The sequence below is a fragment of the Rhinopithecus roxellana genome, chromosome 16 (assembly GCF_007565055.1).
Source record: "Rhinopithecus roxellana isolate Shanxi Qingling chromosome 16, ASM756505v1, whole genome shotgun sequence".
Lineage (NCBI taxonomy): Eukaryota > Metazoa > Chordata > Mammalia > Primates > Cercopithecidae > Rhinopithecus > Rhinopithecus roxellana.
Genome location: NC_044564.1, coordinates 91,596,780 through 91,610,680, shown reverse-complemented (window position 1 = coordinate 91,610,680; position 13,901 = coordinate 91,596,780). Strand labels below are relative to the sequence as shown.

Sequence of the window (13,901 nt, the reverse complement as noted above, 5' to 3'; positions counted from 1 at the left end):
CTTGAACCTGGGAGGCAGAGGTTGCAGTGAGCCAAGATCACACCATTGCACTTCAGCCTGGACAATAAGAGCAAAACTCTGTCTCAAAAATAAATAAATACATAAATAAATAAATTTTACTCATCTGGTGGGTGTGTTGTGACATCTTATGGGCTTTAATTTGCATTTCCCTGATGACTAGTGAGGAGGAGCCCCTTTTTCTTTTCTTTTTCTTTTTTTTTTTGAGATGAAGTCTTGCTCTGTTGCCCAAGCTGGAGTGCAGTGGCGCGATTTTGGCTCACTGCAACCTCTGCCTCCCGGGTTCAAGCAATTCTCCTGCTTCAGCCTCCTGAGTAGCTGAGACTACAGACATGTGCCACCACTCCCAGCTAATTTTTGTAATTTTAGTAGAGATGGGGTTTCGCTGTGTTGGTCAGGCTGGTCTCAAACTCCTGACCTTGTGATCCACCTGCCTTGGCCTCCCAAAGTGCTGGGATTACAGGCGTGAGCCACCGTGCCGCACCAAAATCATTTTTTTAATGTCTGAATATCCTCTCTGGCGAAGTATCTGTCACCATTTCTATATGTGAAGGAAAATGCTTATTGGAGTTCTAACCACATATTCATTCTTTTTTTTTATTGAAGCTGTTTCCTCTGCCTCTCCTCTACGTTGGAAACCACATAAGCGGATTATCAAGCACAAGTAAATTAAGGTAGAGTGCAGGCTAATGGCTGGTGGAAGGTTCCTCACCTCTGTGCTGCCAATGTTACAAAGACTAAGTTTGATTTTGCCGTTGATAGTGCTTCTACTATATATAGAAGACAATCACATTTAGTAATTTAAGAAAGTAAGGTGGAGTTGAGTTTAATTGGCCAATGATTTTAGGAATGTTAAAAAGCTTATTTTTTTTTTATTATATTCAAGCCTGAACATACAATATGAGAGCTGTAGACTTTAAGGTAGGGAAGGTCTGATTTATCCAGGTACGATTGTTGGTATGAATATGATTTTGTGTGACTTTTGGTTTCGTCTCCGTTTTATAAGAGCAGGAACATCTCCTCAGGTTGGTGTGGACTAGGTTTGGTGCAGGGAAGAATAAATGACAGACATTTTCAAGTGTGTGCTGTATACATTTGAAATTTGCATCTGCATTTATTTCCGGGTCTTTTTTTTTTTTTTTTTTTTGAGATGGCATCTCACTCTGTCGCCCAGGTTGGAGTGCAGTGGTGTTATCTTGACTCACTACAGCCTCCACCTTCCGAGTTCAAGTGGTTCTCTAGCCTCAGCCTCCCAAGTAGCTGGGATTACAGGCATGCGCCAACACGCCTGGCTAAGTTTTGTGCTTTTAGTAGAGATGGGGTTTCACCATGTTGGCCAGGCTGGTCTTGAACTCCTGACCTCACGTGATCCATCTGCCTCAGCCTCCCAAAGTGCTGGGATTACAGGTGTGAGCCACTGCGCCTGGCCTATTTCAGGGTCTTTTGATTATGGGGCACATAATACCTTATCCTTCTTGGAATGCTATTAAATGGATCAATTTCACTGTTAATGTTTTTAAGGGTTTGATATCTTATCTTTTTTTGAGATGGAGTCTTGCTCAGTCACCCAGGCTGGAGTGTAGTGGTGCGATCTTGGCTCACTGCAACCTCCACCTCTTGGGTTCAAGCGATTCTCCTGCCTCAGCCTCCCAAGTAGCTGGGATTCCACACCTGCCACCATGCCCAGCTAATTTTTGTATTTTTAGTAAAGACAGGGTTTCACCGTGTAGGCCAGGCTAGTCTTGAACTCCTGACCTGAAGTAATCCGCCCGTCTCGGCCTCCCAAAGTGCTTGGATTACAGGCGTGAGCCACCACGCCCGGCCTAAACTTTTTCAGTAAGGACAGATTTTCACCATTTCATAGAGGAAAAGCAGGATAAAAGCTTCCTTCCTTTATTAGTGTTCAGACTAATAAATTAGTGTCCTGACACCTTCAATGGTGACCAGGGAGGGTTGATTTTTGTTTGTTTGTTGTTGTTTTTTCTTATCATGGATTCATGCATTTTCATTTACTTGATACAAGTCCTTTATCAAATATGTGTTTCTGCAAATATTTTTTTCCTAGTTTGTGGCTTATCTTTTTATTTTCTTAACACTGTCTTTCACAGAGCAGAAGTTTTTAATTTTAATGAAGTTCACAATCATTTTTTTTCTTTCATGGATGATACTTCTGGTTTTGAATTTGAAACCCATCACCAAACCAAGATCATCCAAATTTTCTGTGCTATCTTCCAGAATTTTTGTAGTTTACATTTTACATTTAGGTCTCTACAAATTTGCCTACTCTAGACATCTCACACAAGTAGAATCGTATAATATTTTTGCCTTTTTTGACTGGCTTATTCACTTACATCATATTTTCAGGGTTTATCCATGTTATATTAGGTGTCAGATTTTAATTCCTTTTTCAAGATGATTAATATTCCATTGCAGGTGTATATATAATATGTATATATTATATATGCGTGTGTATATATGCATATATATGCATATATGCATATATGCGTGTGTATATATGTGTGTATATATATGCGTATATATGTGTGTATATATGTGTGTGTATATATATAACATTTTGTTTATCCATTTATAAAAATATTATTTATTTATTTATTTATTTTTTGAGACAGGGTCTCGCTTTATTACCCAGGCTGGATTGCAGTGGTGCGATCACAGCTCACTGCAGCCTCACCCTGCTGGGCTCAAGCGATTCTCCTGTCTCGGTCTCCTGAGTTGCTGGGGCTACAGGTGTGCACTACCACACCTGGCTTATTTTTATATTTTTTGTAGAGACTAGGTCTTACCATGTTGCCCAGGCTGATCTTGAACTCCTGAACTCAAGCAATCTGCCTGCTTCGGCCTCCCAAAGTGTTGGGATTACAGGAATGAGCCACTGTGCCCAGCCTGTAAAAGTTTTTAATCTTGATGAATTCCAGTTTTTCTATTTTTTCCTTTTGTTGCTTGTGCTTTTGATGTTTTATCTAAGGCTTTGCCTAACTGAAGGGTTATAAAGATTTACTTCTATACTTTCTTCTAAGAATTTTATAGTTTTAGATCCTATATCCAGGTCTTTAATACATCTCAGAGAATTAAAAAATTTTTTCTTTTAAGTGATGAGGTCTTTCTATGTTGCTGTGTTACCTAGACTCAAATGCAGTAGCTATTCACTGGTGCAGTCATGGCTCACTGTGGCCTCCAATGATTCCCCACCTCAGCCTCTCGAGTACCTGGGACTGCAGGCACATGTGACAGTACCCAGCTCTTGTGTTGATTTTTTGTATATGGTGTGAGATAGAAGTTCAAATTCATGTTTTTGCATGTGGATGTTCAGTTGTCGCAGCAGCATTTGTTGAAAAGACTGTTCTTTTTCCATTGTATTGTCTTGGCACCCTGGTTGAAAATCAATTGATTGGCTGGGCGCGGTGGCTCAAGCCTGTAATCCCAGCACTTTGGGAGGCCGAGACGGGCAGATCACGAGGTCAGGAGATCGAGACCATCCTGGCTAACACGGTGAAACCCCGTCTCTACTAAAAAATACAAAAAACTAGCCGGGCGAGGGGGCGGGCGCCTGTAGTCCCAGCTACTCGGGAGGCTGAGGCAGGAGAATGGCGTGAACCCGGGAGGCGGAGCTTGCAGTGAGCTGAGATCCGGCCACCGCACTCCAGCCTGGACGACAGAGCAAGACTCCGTCTCAAAAAAAAAAAAAGAAAATCAATTGATCATAATTTTAAGAATGTATTTCTTGACTCTTAATTCTATTCTCTTGATTGTATATCTATCTTTATTATTATTTTTTTGAGACAGGGTCTTGCTCTGTCACCCAGGTTGGAGTGTGGTGGCACAGTCACTACTTACTGTAGGCCTTGACCTCCCAGGCTCAAGCGATCCTCCCACCTCAGCTTCCCAAGTAGCTGGGACCACAGGTGTGCACCACACAACACCTGGCTAATAATTATTTTAATTTTTTGTAGAGATAGCATTTCACCATGTTGCCCAGGCTGGTCTTGAACTCCTGGGCCCAAGGGATCCGCCTGCCTCAGCCTCCTAAATTGCTGGGATTATTGGAGTGAACCACCATGCCTATCTATCTATCTATCTATCTATCTATCTATCTATCTATCTATCTATCTATCTTTAAACCAGTACTAGCTAGTCTTGATTATTGTAACTTTGTATTAAATTTTGAAATTGGAAAGTGTAAGTACACCAACTTTGTTGTTCTTTTTCAAGATAGTTTTGATGTTTTAATTCTCTTGCATTTCCTTATTAATTTTAAAATCAGCTTGTCAATTTCTGCAAGAAAAAAAAAAGAATAAATAAAGCCAGCTAAGATTTGATAGGGATTATGTTGAATCTGTGACTTAGTTTGTTAGTGGTGCTGTACAGGACTACCTGAGGCTGGGTAATTTATGAAGAAAAGAGGTTCGTGTGCTTCACAGTTCTGCAGGCTGCGCAAGAAGCATGGCGCCAGCATCTGCATCTGGTGAGGGCCTCAGGCTACTTCCACTCCTGGCAGAAGGGGAAGGGGAGCCAGTGTGTGCAGAGATCCCGTGGCAAGATGGGGGGTGCTATCAGGCTCCTTTAACAATCAACCGTCATGGGAACTAACAGAGTGAGAACTCACCCCCCGGCCCCAGTTGATGAATCTATCCGTGAGGAATCAGCCCCCACAGCTGAAAGATTGCCCACTAGGCTCCACCTGCAACATGGGGATCCAATTTTAACATGAGGCTTAAAGGGTCAAATATCCAAACTGTAGCAATCCGTGTGTCTATTTGAAGAGTCTTTTTAATAACATAAGGTTTTAACAACATAAGGTCTTTTGATCCATGAACATGGAGTGTCTTTCCATTTATTTAGGTCTTCATTGCTTTCTTTTTTTAATTTAAAAATTTTCTTAGAAGGCCACGTACAGTGGCTCACTTTGGGAGGCTGAGGCAGGTGGATCACCTGAGGTCAGGAGTTTGAGACGAGCCTGGCCAACATGTGAAACCCCGTCTCTACTAAAAATACAAAAATTAGCTGGGTGTGGTGGTGGACACCTGTAATCCCAGCTACCTGGGAGGGTGAGGCAGGAGAATGGCTTGAACCCAGGAGCGGAAGTTGCAGTGAGCCAAGATCACACCATTGCACTCTAGCCTGGGCGACAAGAGCGAAACTCTGTCTCAAAAAAAAATTTTTTTTTTTCTTAGAGACAGTATCTCACTCTCTTGCCCAGGTTGGAGTACAAGTGGCGTGATCATAGCTCACTGCAGTAGCCTCGACCTCCTATGCTCAAGCCATCCTCCTGTCTCAGCTTCCCGAGTGACTGAGACTACAGGCATTCACTACTGTGCCCGGTTAATTTAAAAAACATTTTTTTTTGGCTTGGCATGGTGGCTTACATCTGTAGTCCCAGCACTTTGGGAGGCCAAAGCAGGTGGATCACTTGAGGTCTGGAGTTCGAGACCCATCCTGATCAACATGGTGAAACCCCATCTATACTAAAAATACAAAAATTAGCCAGGTGTGGTAGTGCACGCCTATAATTCCAGCTACTCAGGTGGTTGAGGCACAAGAATCGCTTGAGCCCAGGAGGTGGAGGTTGCAGTGAGCCAAGATCATGCCACTGCATTCCAGCCTGGCAACAGAGCAAGACCCTGCCCAGGCTGGTCTCAACCTCCTGGCCTCAAGCAATTCTTCCACTTCAGCCTCCCAAAGTGCTAGGATTATAGGCATTAACCACCGCACCTGCTGGCTTCTTTAATTTTTTTTTTAAACAATGTTTTGTAGTTTTCTGCACACAAGTCTTACACTTCTTTTGTTAAAATTGTGTCTAAGAATTTTATTCTATTTGATGCTATTTTACATGAAATTGCTTTGCTAACTTAATTTTTTTTTCTTTTGAGATGGAGTCTTGTTCTGTTGCCCAGGCTGAAGTACAGTGGTGCAATCTTGGCTTACTGTAACCTCTGCTTCCTAGGTTCAAGCAATTCTCCTACCTTAGCCTCCCGAGTAACTGGGATTACAGTCACGCACCACTACGTCCAGCTAATTTTTTGTATTTTTAGTATACGTGGGGTTTCACCATGTTGACCAGGCTGGTCTTGAACTCCTGACCTCAAAGTCATCCACCCACCTCGGTCTCCCAAAGTGTTGGGATTACAGGCGTGAGCCACTGTGCCCGGCCTAGTTTCATTTTTGGATTGCTCATTGCTAGTGAGCAATATTCAGATTTGACTTTTGTATATTCGTTTTGTTTCCTGCACATTTGCTTGATTCACTTATTGTGGTTCTAATAATTTTTAAGTGGATCTCTTAGGATTTTCTGTATAGAAGATGTTCTGTACAACAAATAGAGATTTGCTTTAGTTCTTCCTTTCCAAATGAGATGTTTGTTTTTTTCTAATTGCATTGTCTAGAACCTGAGGTACAGTGTTGAATAGATACAATGGTGAGAGTGAATATCCTGGTCTTGTTCCTGATCATTGGGGGAAAACATTCACCTTTTAACCATTATGTATACCTTATTTGCTTTTAAAAGGCATAATCTAGAATACTTTCCGAATGTAATTGAAAATATAAAACGTTTTGTTGTTGTTGTTGTAGCTTTGAAACATGTAGGTCCAGCCAGTCTCATAAGACATATTTAGGTGTGAATATAAAGTTCCTGAACATTCTTTCTGCAGCTGTTCTCTGGATGCATCATGGTTGAGAATGTGAAGCCTGTGCTGGGGTCTGGTTGGCTGAGCTGCCACTCTCCTCCTGTGCTGCTGTTTTGGCTCTGACTTTCTTTCCCTAGCTCATCGGCCGCTCAGGGTCGCATCTAGGAGCAGGTGGAGATGGGCTGGCATTTAGCAGCCCTGGCAGTCTGTTGACTATGCATTCAGCTGCATCCTGGAATCTCTGGGTGTTAGGAGTAGGTAAAAGGTTCTTAAGTATATATTTTAAGGAAATATAGCCTTATTACATAAAATTTGGGGAAGAAAATCACCCATAATTCTACCTTTTAACAGACAATTTTAAATACTCATTTTCAGCCCAGCGTGGTGGCTCACGCCTATAATCCCAGCACTTTGGGAGGCTGAGGCGGGTGGATCACCTGAGATCAGGAGTTCGGGACCAGCCTGGCCAACATAGTGAAACCTCGTTTCTACTAAAAATGCAAAAATTTGCCGGGTGTGATGGTGTCATCCCAGCTACCCAAGAGGCTGAGGCAGGAGAATCGCTTGAACCCGGGAGGTGGGGATTGCAGTGAGCTGAGATTGCACCACTGCACTCCAGCCTGGGTGACAGAGTGAGACTCTGTCTCAAAATAAATAAATAAATAAATAAATAATCATTTGCAGCCCTTTTCTGTATACAAAATGTATCTTGTTACATTGTAGACCCTATATAGCTTTGTAACCATTTATTTTATTTAATATTAATTTTCCAATAGTATTTGTATTACAGTTATAATATCATGTTCCCTCAACTGAATGTATCATAATTTATTTAACCATTGTGGTGTCTGACATTTAGGTTGTTTCTGATGTTTTTGCCACAGACACTGCAGTGAACACATTTATGCATGTGGTTTTTTTCCTGTCTTTCGATTATTACCTTAGAATAAGTTTCCCAAGAAGAAGTAATTAGGTCCAAGGTCAGAAACTATTTTTATTATTTTGAGACAGAGGTTGCAGTGGTGCAATCTTGGCTCACTACAACCTCTGCCTCCCGGCTTCAAGCAATTCTCTTGTTTCAGCCTCCAGAGTAGCTGGGACTGCAGGTGCACACCACCATGCCTGGCTAATTTTTGTATTTTTAGTAGAGATGGGGTTGCACCATGTTGGCCAGGGTGGTCTCAAACTCCTGACCTCAAGTGATCCGCCCACCTCAGCCTCCCAAAGTGCTGGGATTTCAGGCGAGAGCCACCGTGCCCAGCCGGTCAGGACCATTTAATGACGATGCATAGGCCTGACTTGATTTGTCAAAGGATGTATCGGTTCACATCATGAAGTAGTTTCAGCATAACCTTTAGAATGGTTGGACAGAATGGTGTCTTAAATTGCCAAGTGAAGGCCGGGTGCGGTGGCTAATGCCTCTAATCCCAGCACTTTGGGAGGCTGAGGCGGGTGGATTACCTTAGGTCAGGAGTTAGAGACCAGCCTGGCCAATATGGTGGAACCCTGTCTCTTCTAAAAATACAAAAATTAGCAGGGCGTCATGGCGTGCGCCTGTAATCCCAGCTACTTAGGAGGCTGAGGCAGGAGAACTGCTTGAACCCAGGAGGCGGAGGTTGCAGTGAGCTGAGACTGCGCCACTGCACTATAGCCTGGGCAACACAGTGAGACTCTGTCTCCAAAAATAAATAAAAAAAAATAAGTAAATAAATTGCTAAGTGAAAGTGGCATGAAATCTTTTAATCTCCATTTATTGTTATTATTTAATGTGATTTGTTAATGGTAAATGTGAAAATTAATTTGGAAAATTAGTAAGCTTAATTAAAAATGTAAAACATGTAAAAGAAAAAACCAACCAACCAACTCGTGGTGTCTGACATGCTTCACTCTTTTCCTGGCAGCCTGCCGATGTTCACCGTGCTCAGAAAATTCACCATTCCACTTACCTTACTTCTGGAGACCATCATACTCGGGTGATTTTGTTTTTCCTCCATTCTTCCAGTGTGTCTCCCACCCACTGCATTTCTTTTACCCAGCAAATTCTAGTAGCCATTGCTAGTTGGGCAATAATTTAAGGACAAATAGTTTATTCATTTAAAAGTAGTTGGGTGCTTCTGTGATTCCCTAAGAACTTAATGAGGGATTTTTTAAAAGTTGTAATTTTACCATAGACAAATAATGCATGTTTGTGGTAGAAAAATCATAAGAAAAGGCCAGGCGTGGTGGCTCATGCCTGTAATCCTAGCACTTTGGGAGGCCGAGGTGGGCGGATCACGAGGTCAGGAGATCGAGACCATCCTGGCTAATATGGTGAAACCCCGTCTCTACTAAAAATACAAAAAAATTAGCCGGGCGAGGTGGCGGCGCCTGTAGTCCCAGCTACTCGGGAGGCTGAGGCAGGAGAATGGCGTAAACCCGGGAGGCGGAGCTTGCAGTGAACTGAGATCCGGCCACTGCACTCCAGCCTGGGCGACAGAGTGAGACTCCGTCTCAAAAAAACAAAAAGAAAAGAAAATCATAAGAAAGAAGGAAACAGAAACTCCAAAACAGATGTGAACCTGTTTCCTGAGCCAGATGGAATATATACCAATTTCTGAATACAGAAGAGAAACTGTCCATGTATACATACAGGATAGGTGCGCAGGGTATGAGGAATGTCAATTCTGATGCAGTGATTATAATATCAGAAGAAATTAATTTTTATATTGTTGGTATAAAATTTCTCATAAGGATATTTAGTTTGATATCCAAAAAGTTGATTCTTGATTTTGCCGGGAGGATTATTTAGAAATGTGAATTCTGGTTGGTGGTTCAGTGTTTTAAGCCCTTGTATTGAATATTATCTTAATCTTCAAATACTCACTATCAGTCCGTACACACTAGATCCACCAGCAGGAGCGCTTCTGTATTTTGTCCCAGTATCTCTCTAGTGAGAACAGAGAAATCAGTTTGTAATTAGATTAAGAAAACTGCTTAAGAAATAATGTAAATTTAGTCTGACTTAGAAACACTTTTAGTGCTTTCTCCACATTAAGCATCGTCTGCTAGATTTTAGCTGTAAAACTGTTGATGTCTATTTTCAATTTGTTTAAAAAATAGAATCATATTTCAATGTTTTCCTGTCTGCTCCCTTTCCTTTATTTATGTATTTATTACAGGAAGCAGTATTCGCTCAACATCGTCGTCAGTGTCTTTGCCATCATTCTCGGGGCTTTCATAGCAGCTGGGTAAGACTTTGGACTGTTCCTGCTCAATAACTTCTTTGTGTCTTTCACAATAGGCCCAGCCCCATCCTCTGCTTTTCATTTTCCATCTGGCTGCCATTGAATTGAGCAGCCAGGAGACAAATCTGTGGAAGTTAGTGGAATCCCTGTGTGTTGCTGTGAAAGTCAAAGTGGGTCCCACCTTGGCCAGAAAATTTCTGAGAATATGTGAAGAGAGCATTGCAAGATATTAATACAGCTCTTCTTCACAAAAAGCAGTGAACTGTTTACATTTCTTACTGAATGTTTGTCTTCAATATCACACCTTTACTTGAGAAGTTCTTAGGCATTTGATTAACAATAACAGACTTACAAAGCCTTTGTGTGCTGATTTATTTTATTATTCCATGATACCTTAGCAGTTGCTATTTCCGATGGTAGAATGCTAAATGTATTTGTATGTTTGGGATATGAGCCAACACTGGTGCACGACTACTACTTTAATAATTATTTTGCAAAAGGAATAACAAGGACTGTAAGTCTTCATGGGCAGGCAGGTGCTCAGATTTCTCTGTTATAGCATGCATGGTGGATAGTGCATGTTAATAGTTACATGCCCTGGGTGTGGTGGCTCACCCCTATAATCCCAGCACTGTCGGAGGCCTGGGTGGGAAGATCGCTTGAGCCCATGAGTTTGAGATCAGCCTGGGCAACATAGTGAGACCCTATCTCCACCAAAAAAAAAGAGAGAGAGAAAATTAGCCTGGCATGGTGGTGTGTGCCTGGAGTCTCAGCTACTCAGGAGGCTGGGGAAAGAGGATCTCTTGGGCCCAGGAGTTTGAGGTTACAGTGAGCAATGATTGCACCACTGCACTCCAGCCTGGGCAACAGAGTAAGATCCTGTCTCTAAGAAAAACCAATCATGCTTATTATTATTATAAATGTATTTAGTCCATTGTGCAGACTAAGGTTTATTACTTAATGTTTCATCTGTACCTTTCTCTCCCCTAGTCCTGGCCATGGGCTGAGCTTCACTCCTTGAAAGCTGGCTCTGTGGTTTCAGTGCTCCAGTTCACACCGTGGGTATAGTGCCAGCACCCATTAGACAGCAGCGCTCAGAGCCTGGTCTATCATGACAGGCTTTTTTTGGAATGAAATTTTAGGAGTAAAGTAGTTTAAAAAGGGAGGAGTTCTGTGGGAGAGTCTTTGGGCTAAAGGAGACAGCTTCCCCTCTACTCTCTGAAGGTTCATTAAAAAAGGAACTGTGGTGGCTCACGCCTGCAATCCCAACACTTTGGGAGGCTGAGGCGGGTGGATCACCTGAGGTCAGGAGTTAGAGACCAGCCTGGCCAACATGGTGAAACCTGTCTCTACTAAAAATACAAAAATTAGCCCGGTGTGGTGGCACATGCCTGTGATCCCAGCTACTCGGGAGGCTGAGGTAGGAGAATTGCTTGAACCTGGGAAGTGGAGGTTGCAGTGAGCCGAGATTGTGCCATTGCACTCCAGCCTGGGTAACAGAGTGAGACTCCCATCTCAAAAAAAAAAAAAAAAAAACAAAAACAAAAGGAACTGACAAAAGAGCAGATTGAGAAGAGAAAAAGACACAGATTTACCTTCCCATGCCTGGGGTAGAGATCACGGGAGAGCGGCCACCCAGTGACCCAGTGGGGTGCAGGTGCTTCTATATCCTTCTTCACGGGAGGGCAGGGAGTGGAGACAATGCTTTTGAGAGGTCGGGAATGATAACTGGAGAGAATGAATGGACCTGGGAGACAGAAATTGTAAAGGATTGATTCTCTTTGGAATTTGCACCCGAAAGGCAGACATTATATTTTTAAAGTCTGCCCAGATGTGACTGCATTCCTCAGTCTTGTTCTCTGCAATAGATGTCAGAGAGGGGGATGGAAAGCAAGTGTGTTCTCATGAGTGGGCAGTCTTTTAAGGTCGAAAAGGGAGTATCCAAGAAAAACCTCTTCAGCATCTGCTGCCCTTCAAGGGCTTTCCATGTAAAATAATCTGCATGCCAGGGTACCATATTTTGGGGTGAAATTCCCTGGGCTCCTCCCACAGCACTCTGAGGTCTCCCCAGCACAGCCCCTCTCTTCCAGCTTCCTTAGGGCTCATTTTGAAAACCACTGACTTACAGCCAGTTAAAGACTTTTGCAAAAAAATGGTTTATAAAACTGTTGGTAAGTCTTTGGTGAGGAATGGACCTTCAGTTACCATGTGTATATAGGCACGTTTCCAGAACCAGGGAGCAGAAATCCAGTCTGTGCTTCGCATATGTAAGGACAGTCTACAAACGATCTGAAAGGGTAAATTGGGGTTCCAAAAGCATCTGACTTTCAACCAAGAGCCAGCCTGGAGAATCCATGCTCAGGCTGGCCCTTCCTTTGGCACTCACAGAATGGATCCCCTCCTGGCTGCTGGCATTCACAGCACTTAGCCACAGATCAGCCGTGAGTGCTTAGCTAGAGACCAGCAGTGACCCCATCCTGCTCTCCTCTTACATTAGGGCATCCAGATGCAAGCAGTGGCAGATCAGACTGTCCGATGAGCAGGTGATGCCACTGTAACAACCTCCACACGGCAGTAACTTCACTCACCAGATGCACCCCATCCCTGCCACACATGCCACCCAACACTAGGCAGTGCTAGTGAGAGGGCTCTGCTCCATGTGGTTACTCAGGCATCCAGGCTGATGGAGTCCCTGCCTCAGAGGGCACTTCCTTTGCCAAACAAGCAGGAAAAGGGAATGTGGGGAATTGTGTACTGGTTCTTAAAGGTTTCACCCAGAAGTGACATGTGTCACCTTCTCTTACATTTTATTCAAAAAGCAAGTCACATGGCCAGAAAAAGTTAACATACAACATCTGGGCTGGGTGTGGTAGCTCATTGCCTGTAATCCTGTTACAGGAAAGGTTCCTGATCCAGACCCCAAGACAGGGTTCTTGGATCTTGTGCAAGAAAGAATTCAGGGCAAGTCCACAGTGTAGAGTGAAAGCAAGTTTTTTAAGAAAGTAAAGGAATAAAAGAGTGGCCACTCCGTAGAGAGCAGCCCGAGGGCTGCTGGTTGTCCTTTTATGATTATTTCTTGATGATGCTAAACAAGGGGTGGATGATTCATGCCTCCCCTTTTAGACCATATAGGGTAACTTCCTGACATTGCCCTGGCGTTTGTAAACTGTCACAGTGATGGCGGGAGTGTAGCAGTGAGGACGACCACAGGTCGCTCTTGTGGCCATTTTCGTTTTGGTGGGTTTTGGCCGGCCTCTTAACTGGAACCTGTTTTATCAGCAAGGTCTTCATGACCTGTATTTTGTGCCGGCCTCCTATGTCATCCTGTGACTTAGAATGCCTTCACCGCCTGGCAATGCAGCCCAGTAGGTTTCAGCCTCATTTTACCCAGCTCCTGTTTAAGATGGAGTTGCTCTGGTTCACACGCCTCTGACAATCCCAGCACTTTGGGAGGCCCAGGCGACAGGATTGCCTGAGCCCAGGAGTTTGAGACCAGCCCTGGCAACATAATGAGACCCTGTCTCTACAAAAATACAAATAAAAAAATTAGCCGGGCATGGTGGCACTTGCCTGTAGTCCCAGCTACTCAGGAGACCGAGATGGGAGGATCTCTTGAACAACTGCAAGGGTTACATGAATCTGCTCTAATTGATTAAACAAGTAAATTCTTCAGAAATGTCTGTGCTGTCACCACTGGCCTAAACAAACGGTGGGTAAGCCGCTTGACAGTGGCCCAGGCTTCTGGGAGTGGGAACAGCACTGCTGGGAACTCTTGGTCCCCTGAGTAGGAGTTCTCCTGCAGCTCTCCCAGGAGGTGGGCAGTGTCTCCTCCCATCCTCTTTCCACTCACTTAGCTCTGCCGTCTAAGGGGGCAGCAGACTCTGCTCTTCTTCATGCTAAATCACATGTGGGTAGGTAAGAAATTTGGAAGACCCTTATTTTGAAGAAAATCCTTTTGTTTTGAGACGGAGTTTCGCTCTCGTTGCTCAGGCTGGAGTCACGATCTTGGCTTACC

The 13,901-nt window shown here is 43.4% G+C and overlaps 1 protein-coding gene across 4 annotated transcripts in view; it reads left to right on the top strand.

The window, feature by feature from the left end:
• The window catches only part of SLC35D2 (solute carrier family 35 member D2), a 66,485-nt gene that overhangs the window by 22,595 nt on the left and 29,989 nt on the right, over positions 1-13,901 (top strand). For 3 of the 4 annotated variants that reach the window (XR_004054006.1, XM_030919872.1, XM_030919875.1), the window contains 3 exons: positions 625-692; positions 8,564-8,635; positions 9,821-9,889. Coding sequence is in view for 3 of the 4 variants with exons in the window: in XM_030919872.1 (XP_030775732.1) it covers positions 625-692; positions 8,564-8,635; positions 9,821-9,889 (209 nt within the window). In the remaining variant the exon portion in view is untranslated. The remainder of the gene's footprint in view (positions 1-624; positions 693-8,563; positions 8,636-9,820; positions 9,890-13,901) is intronic. The other variant, XM_030919874.1, reaches the window with a different exon arrangement.